Genomic DNA, 14,395 nt, shown 5'->3' on the forward strand with positions numbered 1-14,395 from the left:
ATTCTGGTTGGTAATCAGTAACTAGTTGCGTGCCTCAGGATTAGTGTTGCGACTGCAATTATTCACAATTTATATAGAGGATTTGGAGTTGGGAACCACATGTAGTTTGCAAATGACGCTAAGTTAAATGGCAGAGCAAAGTGTACCAAGGACTGAAAGTCTGCAGAGGTCTCAAAGTTTGCAGAGGAATATAGGTATTTTAAGTGAGTGGTCAAAGGTCTCGCAGATGGAATACAATGTTAATAAATGTGAAGTCATCCATTTTGGTAGGAGTAACAGTAAAAAAGGATTAATACTTGAATGGTAAAAAGTTGCAGCATGCTGCTATGCAGAGAGACCTGGGTATCCTTGTGCATGAATCACAGAAGGTTGGTCTGCAGGTACAACAAGTAATTAAGAAGGCAATTGGAATTTTGTTCTTCATTGCTAAAGGGATTGAGTTTAAAAGCAGGGAGGTTATTTTGCAGCTGTACAGGGTGCTAGTGAGGCCACACCTGGAGTAGTACGTGCAGTTTTGGCCTCCTTACTTGCGAAAGGATGTACTGGCACTAGAGGGGTGCAGAAGTGGTTTACTAGGTTGATTCTGGAGTTGAGGGGGTTGGTTTATGAGAAGAGACTGGGATTATATTCATTGCAATTTAAAAGAATGAGGGGGGATCGTACAGAAATATATAAAATTTGAAGGAAATAGATAAGGTAGAAGTGGAGAGGATGTTTCCACTGGCAGGTGAAACTCGGACAAGACGGCATAGCCTCAAAATTAGGGGGAACAGATTTAGGACTGAGTTGAGATGGAACATCTTCACCCAGAGGGTTGTAAGTCTATGGAATTCCTTGCCAATGAAGTAGTTGACGCTACTTCGGTAAACGTTTTTAAAGCTAAGATAGATTTTCAAAAAAGAAATAGAGGATTTAAGGGACACGGTGAGAGCACAGGTAAGTGGAGCCGAGTCCACGAAAAGATGAGCCATGACCTTATTTAATAGCAGAGCAGGCTTGAAGGGCCAGGTGGCCTACTCCTGCTCCTCGTTCTTATGTTCTTATGAACCTCCTCTGGACCCCTTTCAATCAATGTATCCTTCCTCAAGATATGGGGCCCAAAATTGCTCTCAATATTCCAAATGCGGTCTGATTGTCAGTACATCCCTGTTCTTACATATTTTAAGAGGACTAAAATACATGAAAATATATTTTAAATTAAGGGCTTTACAAATTAAACAGTATCCAGTTTGTAGTTTTAAGTATGGACAGGAAGCCTGATTTACAGGCCGAGACTATTGGTCTGGGGACATGTGATTCAAACCTCAGAACAGTTGCTAAGGAATTCAAATTGAATTTGTTGATAAATTCAATTAATTAATAAATATGAAACCAAAAGTTAGTCTCAGTACTGATAACCATGAAAATCCTCAGTCTAATATTTGAATTCTCTTCATGACCCGTTGCCTCATCCGTACAACCAGATGTTCTGTTCTTCTAATTTCGTCTCTTCTGTATCCCACACTTCATCTGCCATTGCTTTCACCACCCAGAATCCTCAAACAAACATTTCTCCACCAGCACACTTTTAACTCTGTACTTCCTTTAAGATCCTCCTTAAAAACAAACCTAACAATAAATACAAAAATACAGTAACTGTCACTCTGGAAAAAGTGCTCTGGAAATTATCACTGCATCACCATCTATCTTCGGTGTGGTTGGGTTGTTTTATGGGGAGACTGCAGGTAGGATGGGATTGCTTTCGCTGGAATTTCAAAGAATGAAAAGTAACCTTTTTGAAACATGCAAGATTCTTATAAGGCTTGATAGGCAGAGAGATTGTTTTCCTGTTTGGTAGTGGTCCTGAAGGCATCATTTCAAAATATGAAATAACACACTTAAGTCAGAGATGGGGAGAAATTTCTTCTCTCTCAGGGCAGTGAATCTGTGAAATTCCTCACTTTAAATCAAGATTTTGGTCACCACTGCTAATGTCCTTCTTTGGCTCAGAGTCCGTTCCTCACAATCCCATCCTCTTTAATCCTTGCAAAGTGTACTTGCACTGTTTTCTTCAATGAAGATGCAATAAACAGAAATTGCAAAAACTTTGAAAATGACATGAGTCAACACCATTTTCATAAAACATGTTCTTCACTATTTGATAGATCCATGGCTTGGAACTGCACAACTCTGAAGCAAGAAATGTACTTTCCTCTGCAGTCTGTCAAACTATAAACGATCACTAGATGGAGACTGGCTCTGCAGATTCCTGTTTTTCTACATGGACTATTTGCTTTTATTGCATCCTGCCTATGAGTGAGAAAGGGATGTTTAACTATCCATCCAGATATGAAACTAATTATTTGATTTTGGAACTACAAGGTCAGATTGCTAATTATTTCCTATACATGAAATGAATAGTAGCATTTCCAGTCAAGACAATTGGCACACCTTTTTATCCAAAATATAATACCCGAAGAAATTAATATAGCTGCATCAATTCAGTCTGTCGTTTTGAATTCATAATACAAACAATATTAAGTCATTCGTATATTAATTTTTTTCTCCCCTTGTGAAGCTATTTTATCCACTCTAGTTGTCTTATTCAGCAAACAAGAGAAGCAAAGTAATGAACATTTCTACTGATGTCATTAATGCCACTCAAGTGTTTCCACCACCAATGGAACATAGGATTTATTCTCAAAATTGCCAATCAATCACACCAGTCTTCATCAACGGAGGATACGGCAATCAAATTCTCACCCCCTCAGCAGACCACTGTTCTCAATTTAAAGCTATAGAACACAGAACATTACAGCGCAGTACAGGCCCTTCGGCTCTCGATAAAGCAAATCGATTTCTATACAATTGTCAATGTGATACCAAACATAAGTGAAACATTAAAATAAACTTGATTCTGAATACATGATATATGATAAACCTGTCCTTTGGATTAAAATTGCAATTCATAAATGTTTTACATTTATACTTTAAATAATTGAAATTTAAAGAAACACAATTGCACATACCTTACACACTTGGCACTGCCAATGTGAACTGCTGTCTTGCGGCCTGAATTCATCAGGGAGACATTTCGGGTGGTAAACACGAAAGCAAGAATCACAAGTTAGGATCTCTCCTGCGATGTGACACTCCATGCAATACCAATCATGACTTTCTACATTCCAATCCTAAAATGAAAAGAAAGACAAACAAACAATTTACTGTCACCAGGCTAATGTTAACCCATTGCCAAGAACAATTATGTACTTCAATAATGAACAGCAGCACATTTGGGGAACAGGGTGGAAGCCAGTGATAAGGTGGAGCCTTCAAATAAAAATCATTACAACATTTGAAATAGCATGTAAAAGTGTGAGCTACCAAACATCACTTGACTGTAACATTTTACATTGTCACTGAGGAAGCATACAGATGCTGAAACACTAATCTTCTACCAAAATCAATATTAGCATTGAAAGGTTGATGTGATTCCTGAATTTGAATTGAAGTTCATCACATCTTTAAACAGACTTCCATTTTTCCTAAACTTTTACTGGACTATCTGGCAGTAAAATACAATTCAGGAATAGTTCTGATTACCACCATTAAGAGGCAGTGACAAAATTACTCTAAAAGCAGCATACTTGATTACTCTACATTTAAAACAGTGTTTTGAAAGTAGATTTCTAAAATGTAGTTTTAGAAGGTTTGAAAAGCAAAAGGGTCAACTATATCAGTATCTAAGAACACGGTGCATGTGTCTGGCATACCCACCACTTTTTGTCTTGTTGACCAAACACTGACTCTATCTGCTTCCACGTGCATTATTTTGTTCACTGGATTCCAAATGTCACCTATATTAGCGATCAGCTGCAGGAATATTAGCTCTCCCCTCATTGAAATGGGAAGTTTACAAAGTTCCCAACAGGTTAAATGCAAACAAAGTCCTTTTAAAACTTGGGTCGTAACAAGCTGTAGTTATACTGCACAATGTGAAAAATCCAAGCAGTACGCAACAAAATCCACAAAATTGGTTCATAAATCTAGCTTCTTCAATGCTGCAAGTCAGGTCAGCATCAGGAAATTGCTTTCTATTGAAGCAAAAGCACTGGGCTGCCAGATGAATAACTGCAATCATTCATCCTTCAAAGCTTTTTTTTGCAAATTTAAACAAGGTAAAGTAAGAAACAAAAGGAAATGACTCACTTAAAAGTAAATAATATTTTATGCAAATTTTATTACTGTTAGATTTAAAACATTATAAAGTCAGGAACAGTAAAAATGCATACTATTCAGTTTGCAAACCATCACACAATGCAACTTGCACCAAAGTGAGTCAATTACTGTTTGTTGCCTTTGAAACACAATTTTCCCATGTGTTTTTAAAGATATTTAACTTTTATCTTTCTGCCAGAAACATATGAAACTATTTGACTATTTGCCAAGCAGGCATTTTCCTGGCCAATGCTGGGAGCAATGACTGGAAATTCTACCCATGCGGCAAGTAGTTAAATAACATAATATATCTGGAATGCATATCTACAAATTTAGGGCCTTATAGCCAAAATCCTGATGTTCTACATCATCTATTTATGTTTATTTGTTAATGTTAATTAGCAAATCTATTTTAAGAGCAATCATTTAAAATCAAAATTACAGGTGCGCTCCAACAATTAAACAATTAACATGGTCATCAAGTCCAGACTCTGTCAAATTTGCTAAGTTACTTCTCCAAAGCTTTGCAGAACACAGAAGCCTTTCAAATTGCCCAGCAGTGATTATTTGTTAGAGAAAAAATTACGTTAACTACTAGCAGTCAAGCTCCACCCTACTGTCCACAGAGATAAACATTATACCACAGATTCTTATAGTCCTCTTCCATATTGCATTCTTTTGAAGCTGAAACAAAAATAAATCAGCAAAAAAGCAAACAAAATGGACTTGGAAAGGCGGTGGTAAATGTCATGCAATTTCTAACCCTATCAGTGTCAAACAACTTCTTACTTGGAGCTAAAACTGGGGCTAAACAATATTTAAAGCTGTAGTATACTACAAGTTTAAGTTTTGGCAAAAAGAATGTTTTTGTTTTAAATATATAACCAAGGATACATTTAATAAAGTGCTTCATATTTTGTTGACCAATAAACGTTGAATTTAGGTCAATATTTCTAAACGCTCAACTATTACACGATGTGCATTTTAGAAGTTGTCTTGAACACTGAAATCAGAATTTCCATGGATATGCCTACAGCACTATTAACCATTCTTGCAGGCTTACTTGGATCGTAAAATCACATACGACATCACAGGATGATGCACTTCAGATGACCTAAAGAGAGTAGGCACAGTCTAAGTAACCATTCAGAACTATTTCTGTGTTACCATACTTGCTGATTTTACACCAGATAATTGTATAAGTAATGCCCTTCCAGAAGAGGATTCTTAAAGATACAGTCATACTGTAATATAATGCAGCATAAGGTTCTAATAGCCACTAAATTGAATATATGTGGCCATTTCTAAATAATCACGATGCTTACAATCTCATCCCCTGGCAGCCAATATCCTTCCTGTTCGATGCCTGCCTTTGAACCTTTGCAGCCCACAGTCAGTGTTTCAACAATCAGGCCATCTTTTACCGCAAGGCCCAGTTGCCGATTGGTGTCCTTTGGATGCATACTGTGAAGGCGAGACATGAACCTTCGGGAGAAACCACAGAGATTACTGCAATTAAATATCACTGTTAAATCAAACAGGAATGTCTAATTAAAGAATGACTAAATGAGGATGATAAATTTAAACAAATTTATCTATTTCTTTCTCAATATTCTGTGGATGAAATGTTCCATTGTCTAGTCAACAAGGTAAAAAGCAATGTGCCAAATGTATACATTGCCAACTACAGAGCAAAGTTTGATTAATTTCCAGAACTTTAATTGTAACTTAAATGCCTTACAAATGGCAAAGCAAAAAAACAAAGTAGGATGCAATTAATTAGTTGCAGATTCCCACGATGGCTGTAATCAGCAATTTTGTTGAAAACATTGTGAAAACAGGAATTATTTAGAGAGCAATTATTAGCTGCTTATATTTAGATTTGGTTTCTCAGTTAACACTAAAATTGTAACTATTGAGGTCAGAAGTTGAAACTATAATCCAACTGTAATTAATGAAAACAGGCACAGACTATATTTGACTACAGCACCTAGTTTAAAAACACTTCTACACTTGCAATGCACACAGAAGTGTGAAGTGGTCCATTGTGGTAGAAAGAGCAAGGACAACATTCTCAAGTTAAGGGTATGATTCTTCAACAGGTACAGAAACAAAAGGGAGTTTGTGCGATGATGGGAGAGTGCAATGAAGATAAATTCAAATCAGTCCTTCAAATGAGAATTGGACAATTGGTGGGTGAGAAAATAACTTCTAGGGCTATAGCAAAATGTCGGGGGAAGTGGAACTGTGTGCGATGCTCTCGCAGAGAGCTAAAATTGATGCAAGGGCCAAATTTGCTATATTTATTCCATGACTCCATACAAAGCAAATATGGTTTAACTTGGTACATCAAGCACAACAGAAACAGTTAATACTAATTTTTTTTACAAAACTTCATTTTCCTAAAATTTCACTTAAAGGCAACACTACACAAGTACAAATAAGGAGGGACGGAGAGTTGCCCTGTTGATAAGGGAGGACATAATAATGATGCTTAGACAGGATTTTCTTAAGGGGTTATCAAATGAGGCCATATGGTTAGAACTTTGAGACAAGAAGGGGTTGGTCACTTTGGTGGAACTGTATTAAAGACCCCCAAATAGCCAGCTGGTATGAGAGGAGCAGATATGTAGAGAGATTTCAGACACCTGTAGAAATAATAGACAACTGGTTGGAGATTTTAATTTCCCCTATAGTGACTGGGCCACCCAGAGGGTAGAAAGGTTGGAAGGGGTGGAATTTGTCAACCATGCACAAGAAAGTTTCCTAAATCTAATGCAGAGGACTGTGAAGAGAAAAGCTGACAGGTTTAGGATCCCTGGATGATGAGGGGTATTGAGGCTCTGGTCAGGAAAAAGACCATAAGACATAGGAGTGGAAGGAAGGCCATTCGGCCCATCCACTCCACTCCGCCATTTAATCATGGCTGATGGGCATTTCAACTTCACTTACTGTACTCTCCCCGTATCCCTTAATTCCTAGCAAGATCAAGAATTTATCAATCTCTGCCGTGAAGACACTTAACATCCCAGCCTCCACTGCGCTCTGTGGCAATGAATTCCACAGGCCCACCACTCTCTGGCTGAAGAAATGCCTCATTTCCATTCTAAATTGACCCCCTCTAATTCTAATGCTGTGCCCACGGGTCCGAGTCTCCCTGCTTAATGGAAACAACTTCTCAGCATCCATCCTTGCTAAGCCATGCATTACCTGGTAAGTTTCTGCTAGACCTCCCCTCAACCTTCTAAACTCTAATGAATACAATCCCAGGATCCTCAGCCATTCATCGTATGTTAGGCCTACCATTTCAGGGATCATCTATGTGAATCTCCGCTGGACACGCTCCAGTGCCAATATGTCCCTCCTGAGGTGTGGGGACCAAAATTGGACACAGTATTCTAAATGAGACCTAACTAGAACTTTATAAAGTCTCAGAAGTACATCGCTGCTTTAATATTCCAACCCTCGAGATAAATGACAAGGTTGCATTCGCTTTTTTAATCATGGACTCAACCTGCAAGTCAACCTTTAGAATTCTGGACTAGCACTCCCAGATCGTTTTGTAGTTCGGCTTTATGAATTTTCTCACTGTTTAGAAAATAGTCCATGCCTACTTGTGGAGCGTTTCAGAGAACACCTCTGGGACACCCGGACCAACCAACCCAACCACCCTGTGGCTCAACATTTCAATTCCCCCTCCCACTCCACCAAGGATATGCAGGTCTTTGGACTCCTCCATCGCCAGACCACAACAAAACGACGGTTGGAGGAAGAGCGCCTCATCTTCCGCCTAGGAACCCTCCAACCACAAGGGATGAACTCGGATTTCACCAGTTTCCTCATTTCCCCTCCCCCCACCTTGTCTCAGTCAAATCCATCGAATTCAGCACCGCCTTCCTAACCTGCAATCTTCTTCCCGACCTCTCCGCCCCACCCCAGTCTGACCTATCACCCTCACCTTGACCTCTTTCCACCTATCACATTTCCGACGCCCCTCCCCCAAGTCCCTCCTCCCTACCTTTTATCTTAGCCTGCTGGACAAACTTTCCTCATTCCTGAAGAAGGGCTTATGCCCGAAACGTCGATTCTCCTGTTCCCTGGATGCTGCCTGACCTGCTGCGCTTTTCCAGCAACACATTTTCAGCTCTGATCTCCAGCATCTGCAGACCTCACTTTCTCCTCAAATATTACTTATGTCTTCCACTGTGAAGACAGATGCAAAGTACTTATTATGTTCTTCAACTATTTCCTTATCTCCCATCATTAGCCTTCCAGCATCAATTTAGAGCAGCCCAATGTCTATTTTGCCTCTCATTTGTTTCTTATGTATTGCAAGAAACTTTTACTCTCATTTCTAATATTACTGGCTAGCCTATCTTCATGTTTGATCCTCTCCTTCGTTATTTCTCTCTTTGTTATCCTCTGTTTGTTTTTGCAACCTTCCCAATCTTCTGATTTCCCAGTGTTCTTGGCCACTTTATGGGTTCTCTTTTTCTTTGACACATTTCCTGACTTCCTTTTTCAGCCATGGCCATCTAAAACACACCCACCCTCCCCCCCCCACCGTTTATAATCTTTTGTTTCTTTGGGATGAACCTCAACACAGTGTCCTCAATTACACCCAGAAACTTCTGCCATTGTTGCTCTACTGTCTTCCCTGCTAGGCTCTGCTTCCAGTCGATTTTGATCGGTTCCAAAAGAAGAGGGCATACATTGGGTTTAAGCTATCGGACTGAAGTGAATCCCTAGATGACTATAAAAAGTGTAGGAGCACCTTTAAGGGGGAAATCAGAACAGCAAAAAGAGGGGATGAGAAGGACCTGGCAGATAAGGTTAAAAATAATCCCAAGAGGTTCTATTGCTACATTAAAAATAAGAGGGTGGCTAGGATGAGAATACGTTCTCTTGTAGATCAACATGGCCGTCTATGTGTGGAGGCACGGGAGATGGGAGATGATATTTCTCCTCAATGTTTACTGAGGAGAGAATCATGGATGCTAAGGAAATAAGAGAAACAAGTGGGAATGTTTTGGACCGCATACATATTACCAGAGAGGTGTTAGCAGCCTTAAAGCGCATTAAGGTGGATAAATTCCCTGCACCTGATCAAGTCCATTCTCAGACATTATGGGAGGCTAGGGAGGAAATTGCAGAGGCCTTTGCAGAGATTTTTGCTTTACCTTTAGCCACTGGTGAAGTTCCGGAAGACAGGACAGTGGCTAATGTTGTTCCAATGTTTAGATTAGATTAGATTACTTACAGTGTGGAAACAGGCCCTTCAGCCCAACACGTCCACACCGACCCACCAAAGCGCAACCCACCCAGACCCATTCCCCTACACCTAACACTACGGGCAATTTAGCATGGCCAATTCACCTCACCTGAACATTTCTGGACTATGGGAGGAAACCGGAGCACCCGGAGGAAACCCCGCAGACACAGGGAGAACGTGCAAGTTCCACACAGTCAGTTGCCTGAAGCAGGAAATGAACCCGGGTCTCTGGCGCTGTGAGGCAGCAGTGCTAACCACTGTGCCGCCCGCAAGAAAGGTGGCAAAGACAAGCCAGGGAACTACAGGCCAGTGAGCGTGACATCAATAGTAGGCAAATTGTTGAAGAGGACACTGATGGAAAGGATCAACCAACATTTGGATTGTCAAGGTCTCATTAGGATAGTCAGCATGGACGTGCACACGGAAAGTCATGTCAGACAAAGCTTTACAGCTTTTCGAAGTGGTACCAAGAGGATAGATGAGGGTTGGGGAAATGGATGTTGCCTATACGGACTTTAATAAGACCTCTGACAAGGTCCCGCAAGCAGGCTAATCATGAAGTTAGGTCGTATGGGATTCAGAGAGAGCCAGCTAATTAGATTTTAAAAATGGCTCAATGGAAAGAAACAGAGTGTGATAGTTGAAGGTTGTTTCTCGGACTGGTGGCCTGTGACTATTCGTGTGCCACAGGGATCAGTGCTGCAACTTTTGTTATTTACATAAATGATCTTGATGTGAATGTACAAGGTATGATTAGTAGGTTTGCAGATGCTACAAAATTAGTAGGTATCAAAAATTAAAGGGATCTTGATCAGATAGGGAAGTGGGCTGAGGATTGGCAAATGCAATTCAATACAGACAGGTGAGAAGTGTTGCACTTTGGAAAGTCAAACCAAGGTAGGACTTAATTGGTAAGATCCTGAGGAGTGTTGTGGAACAGAGGGACCTAGGAGTACATGTACATAGTTTGAAAGCAGCATCACAGGTAGACAGGGTGGTGAAGATGACATTTAGCATGCTGGCCTTCATCGGTCGAGACACTGAGTATAGGAGTTGGGGAGTTATGTTACCGTTGTATAAATCATTGGGGAGGCCACTCTTTGGAGCATTGTGTACAGTTTTGGTCACCCTGTTATAGATAAGACATAGTTAAACTGGAAAAAAAGATTTACAAGGATGCTGCCAGGACTATTAGGCCTGAGTTATAGGGAGAGGTTGGCCAGGATTAGACTTTACTTATTGGAATATAGGCGAATGAGAGACGATCTTATTGAGGTATATAAAGTCATGAGGGGCATTGATGGGATGAATGCAAATAGTCTTTTTCCCATGGATGGGGAATTGAAAACCAGAGGGCATAGGTTTAAGGTGAGAGGGGAAAGATTTAAGGAGGGCCTGAGGGGCAACTTTGTCACGCAGACAGTGGTGCATATATGGAATGGGCTGCTAGAGAAAATGGTTGAGACAGGTACAATAACAACATTTAAAAAACATTTGGATAGGTACATGGATGGGAAGGGTTGAGAGAGATATGGACCAAATGCGGGCAATTGGGACTAGCTGAGTGTTTACCATAGTCAGCATGGACCATTTTGGGCCAAAGGGCCTATTTCCATGCCGTATTACTCAATGACGTTTGCCCAAATCAAAGGTTTACGGTCTCAACTGTCTCTGTGGAGTTGAGCATACCATATGGGCTATTACAAGTAGAGTATTGTTGAAGTGGCACATGGCCTGATGAGACACAAATCCAAGAGCTTTTCCTCTTAGATTTTCTAGCCAATACAGATTTTACAACGAACAACACAAGTTATATATCATAATTCTGTCAGTTGGAAACTGGCTTCATGCTTATCACATTACTTCAGTGATTATAATGCAGAAGTACATTATTGCTTGCAAAGAGCTTTGGGACATTCTGAAGTCATCTTAGGGACCATGCAAATTCATGTCGATCTTTATTAATATGAATAAGAGAAATGCTTTCTGAGAGCTGCTGTTAAAGTAGTAGTAGGGGTGGCTTAAAGGGAAATACACCCCACAAGACAATACTTGAAAATAAATGGAGTATATCAGACCAGTGTTTGTCTGCTTCTTCCTAACTATTGCCAAACCTTCTATATTTATTGGATAATGATAAGAAGCTTCATAGGAAAAATGGAAGGTGACAAATGCCCTTTAAAAACTGGATTTCAACTGGAAAGGTAACCTGGCAGAGTTGATTGGACAAAAAATACTGGGAAGCATAACAAAACAGGTTTGCTGAAAATGCAGGTGAAAGCCAGAGAATATAAATCATTTAATAAACTAGGGAGACAGAGTTCAGCATTGATAAAGAATTTGTCTAGTCTAGAGGAGCTGTTTAGAAACAGACGAGCATGTTTCTGGTTATGGAATAAAATAAATGTCGACGGCGGAACATGGACAAGGCAAACGATAGATTGAGATTCACCAAAAGTAGTTAAGTTTTGCTGAAAAGAAAATTTAGTGGGAAATACAAACTTGCAAAACATTAAGCAAAATGTATATTTTGGTGTTGGTCATATTTCAGGTGCCAAGAGAAAACTGAGATTGAGCTGAACAGTTTCAACAGTGATAAAACAGCTGCCAATCTGAAGGGATTCGTGCAGGTGTTTATGGAAAGTAAGGAATCTGCTGAAATTCCAAAATAAGGTCATAAAGCAGCATTTCATAGTGGATAGGTGCTGTGACAATGATGGAAACTCTCCAAACACTGGTGTATTTCACCTGAGTCTAGATAGGAGAAAAACGAGTGCTGTAAACGTGTTGCACCACTGAAAATGACTTATGTAAATAAGCCCCTCTAAAAGAAGTTGCTTTCTCAAAAAGAAACAAACTGAGGCAAATCTCACGCGTGCTTTACAGAAACTTTTTTCCCAGAACCCAAGGGTTGTGATCTACTGTAAAGTTATTATAGCCACTTCTTACTCCCATATTCGCCTAGTTCATACCAATTGACCAGTTACAATGTTCTTATATTTCTTGCCAACTTCCTGAAGTGTGTTTGAACATCATAAAGCATATAAAATTGCATTAGACAAAAAGGATTTGAATTCACCAATATTGTTCACATCAACTAAATTCTCAATTCTGCATACATATGTGCAAGACATCTGAGCACAACATCCAATGTTATCTGTAAACACATGGAAGGTGGTGGTAGGAGAAATCAGATTCAGGAAGTTAAACAGGATATTAAGCAAATAATTATGCTTTCGTTCTCAGAACATGCAAAACTCAACATTAAAAGTTCAGAGTTACTGCACTATTCTTCAACATGTTGTGGTACAAATACGTTCAATAACAAATCAAATTTCACTTTAAAATCAAACATTTGAACTATAGTTATATAACATTTTTTTTGAACGTGCGTCATTTACAAAGAAAACTTCAGTTGTTGGTAATTACAAAGTAGCAGATCACTCAGGTTCAACCAGTCGGATATTTGTGAATCTCACACAGGTTTGTTATAAGTTTCAAAAGCAAGAGCATCAGTAGCCAGCTCAGGCAAATTACCTTTTCAGTCACAGTTCACCCATTCATAAGCTTGCTCTCTAAAAATCTCTCTACGTTCAAGTATCTCATTCTTTTAGCCATTTTGTTAATCAGTAACTCTAAGTCTACTCCCAACACTTGCACGATGACCTCCCTTTATGAAGTAGTCCAAGACATTTCACTACAGGCTGGATTTAGTAGTCACTGAGCTCAAACAAAGCTAACCATACAGATAACTGTGGTGTGGACTTCCCCTTTCACTGACACAGTTTGTTTCAGCCATTCAGTAATAGTGATAGTATCAAGTAAACATAGTCAAACTGAAGTATTTTCAGACAGCAAACTGGGAAGCAAATGCCAAAAATCTTTCACTTTTAGTTTTACATTTTACAAATAGTGAAAGACATAGTTGGAACACAGGATTAAAGAAGAAGCTAAAATACCACATACAAGCTTTTTAAAAACGTGGATTTTACTGTAATAGAGAAATGTGATGTCCACCCAACTATAAATTTACCCTTTAAGGGCAAACATAACTTCTTTACAGTAATTAGGAACTTGGCACACCATTAGAACCTAGTCACACCTAATTCAACAAGGTAGAATCTTTTCAAAGGTTTTATTGACAGACAAAAAGACAAAGGTGGAAATTATCATTACAATGATTTCCAATTAATTGCAGTCTTGAGGAGCAAAACAGTGCATCCTTTAGAGAATCAGTGGCACACATTTCTGGATGATTATGTCTAATTATGCATGTGAAGATTCCTGAAGTTGCTGTCAGACTCAAAGGAGGACGAGGAACTATTTTGTTGTCTTTATTACTGCAAAATCCATGTCAATGTTCATAAGATAATGCAAATTGTATTTCCGGTTGCAATTCAGTAAATAGTTTTTAATAACACAATTTAGCTTTGCTCCACATACTCAACAAAACATCTCCAACTCCAATTACAGTTTCCCAATAAAATGTAATTCCGAGAGCTACAGCATATTGTCGCTTGAGGTTGGATAACTGAATTTAACAGGAAGTCTTTACTCAGAGAGTAGTAAGGGTATGGAATGCTTTGCCTGCAATGGTAGTAGATTCGCCAAGTTTAAGTGCATTTAAGTCATCATTGGACAGGCAAATGGACGTACATAGAATAGTGTAGGTGGGATGGGCTTCAAATTAGTATGACAGGGTGGCGCAACATCGAGGGCCGAAGGGCCTGTACTGTACTATAATGTTCTATGTTCTATGTAAGTCAGAAAAAAAATGTTCTATTATCTGAAGGAACATGCAGACAAGAATTCAAAAATAATTAGCATCTACTGGACTTTAATGTCGTTCAAAGTTAAACATTTCTAATTATTGTCACATGACAAACCAATGTGCAGTGCTCTGAATGATGAAAAATAGTCACAAGC

At 39.2% G+C, this 14,395-nt stretch overlaps 1 protein-coding gene across 4 annotated transcripts in view; it reads right to left on the reverse strand.

Annotated features, from left to right (window-relative positions):
* The window catches only part of zmynd11 (zinc finger, MYND-type containing 11), a 199,753-nt gene that overhangs the window by 89,495 nt on the left and 95,863 nt on the right, over positions 1-14,395 (reverse strand). For all 4 annotated transcript variants that reach the window (XM_087987554.1, XM_087987552.1, XM_087987553.1 and 1 more), the window contains 2 exons: positions 5,523-5,682; positions 3,009-3,170 (listed from right to left, as the gene is read on the reverse strand). In XM_087987554.1, the coding sequence (XP_087843680.1) occupies positions 3,009-3,170; positions 5,523-5,682 (322 nt within the window). The remainder of the gene's footprint in view (positions 1-3,008; positions 3,171-5,522; positions 5,683-14,395) is intronic.

Source organism: Chiloscyllium plagiosum, unplaced genomic scaffold, assembly GCF_037043375.1.
Source record: "Chiloscyllium plagiosum isolate Xiang-an unplaced genomic scaffold, Cpla_swu_hap1 HiC_scaffold_5, whole genome shotgun sequence".
Taxonomy (NCBI): Eukaryota; Metazoa; Chordata; class Chondrichthyes; order Orectolobiformes; family Hemiscylliidae; genus Chiloscyllium; species Chiloscyllium plagiosum.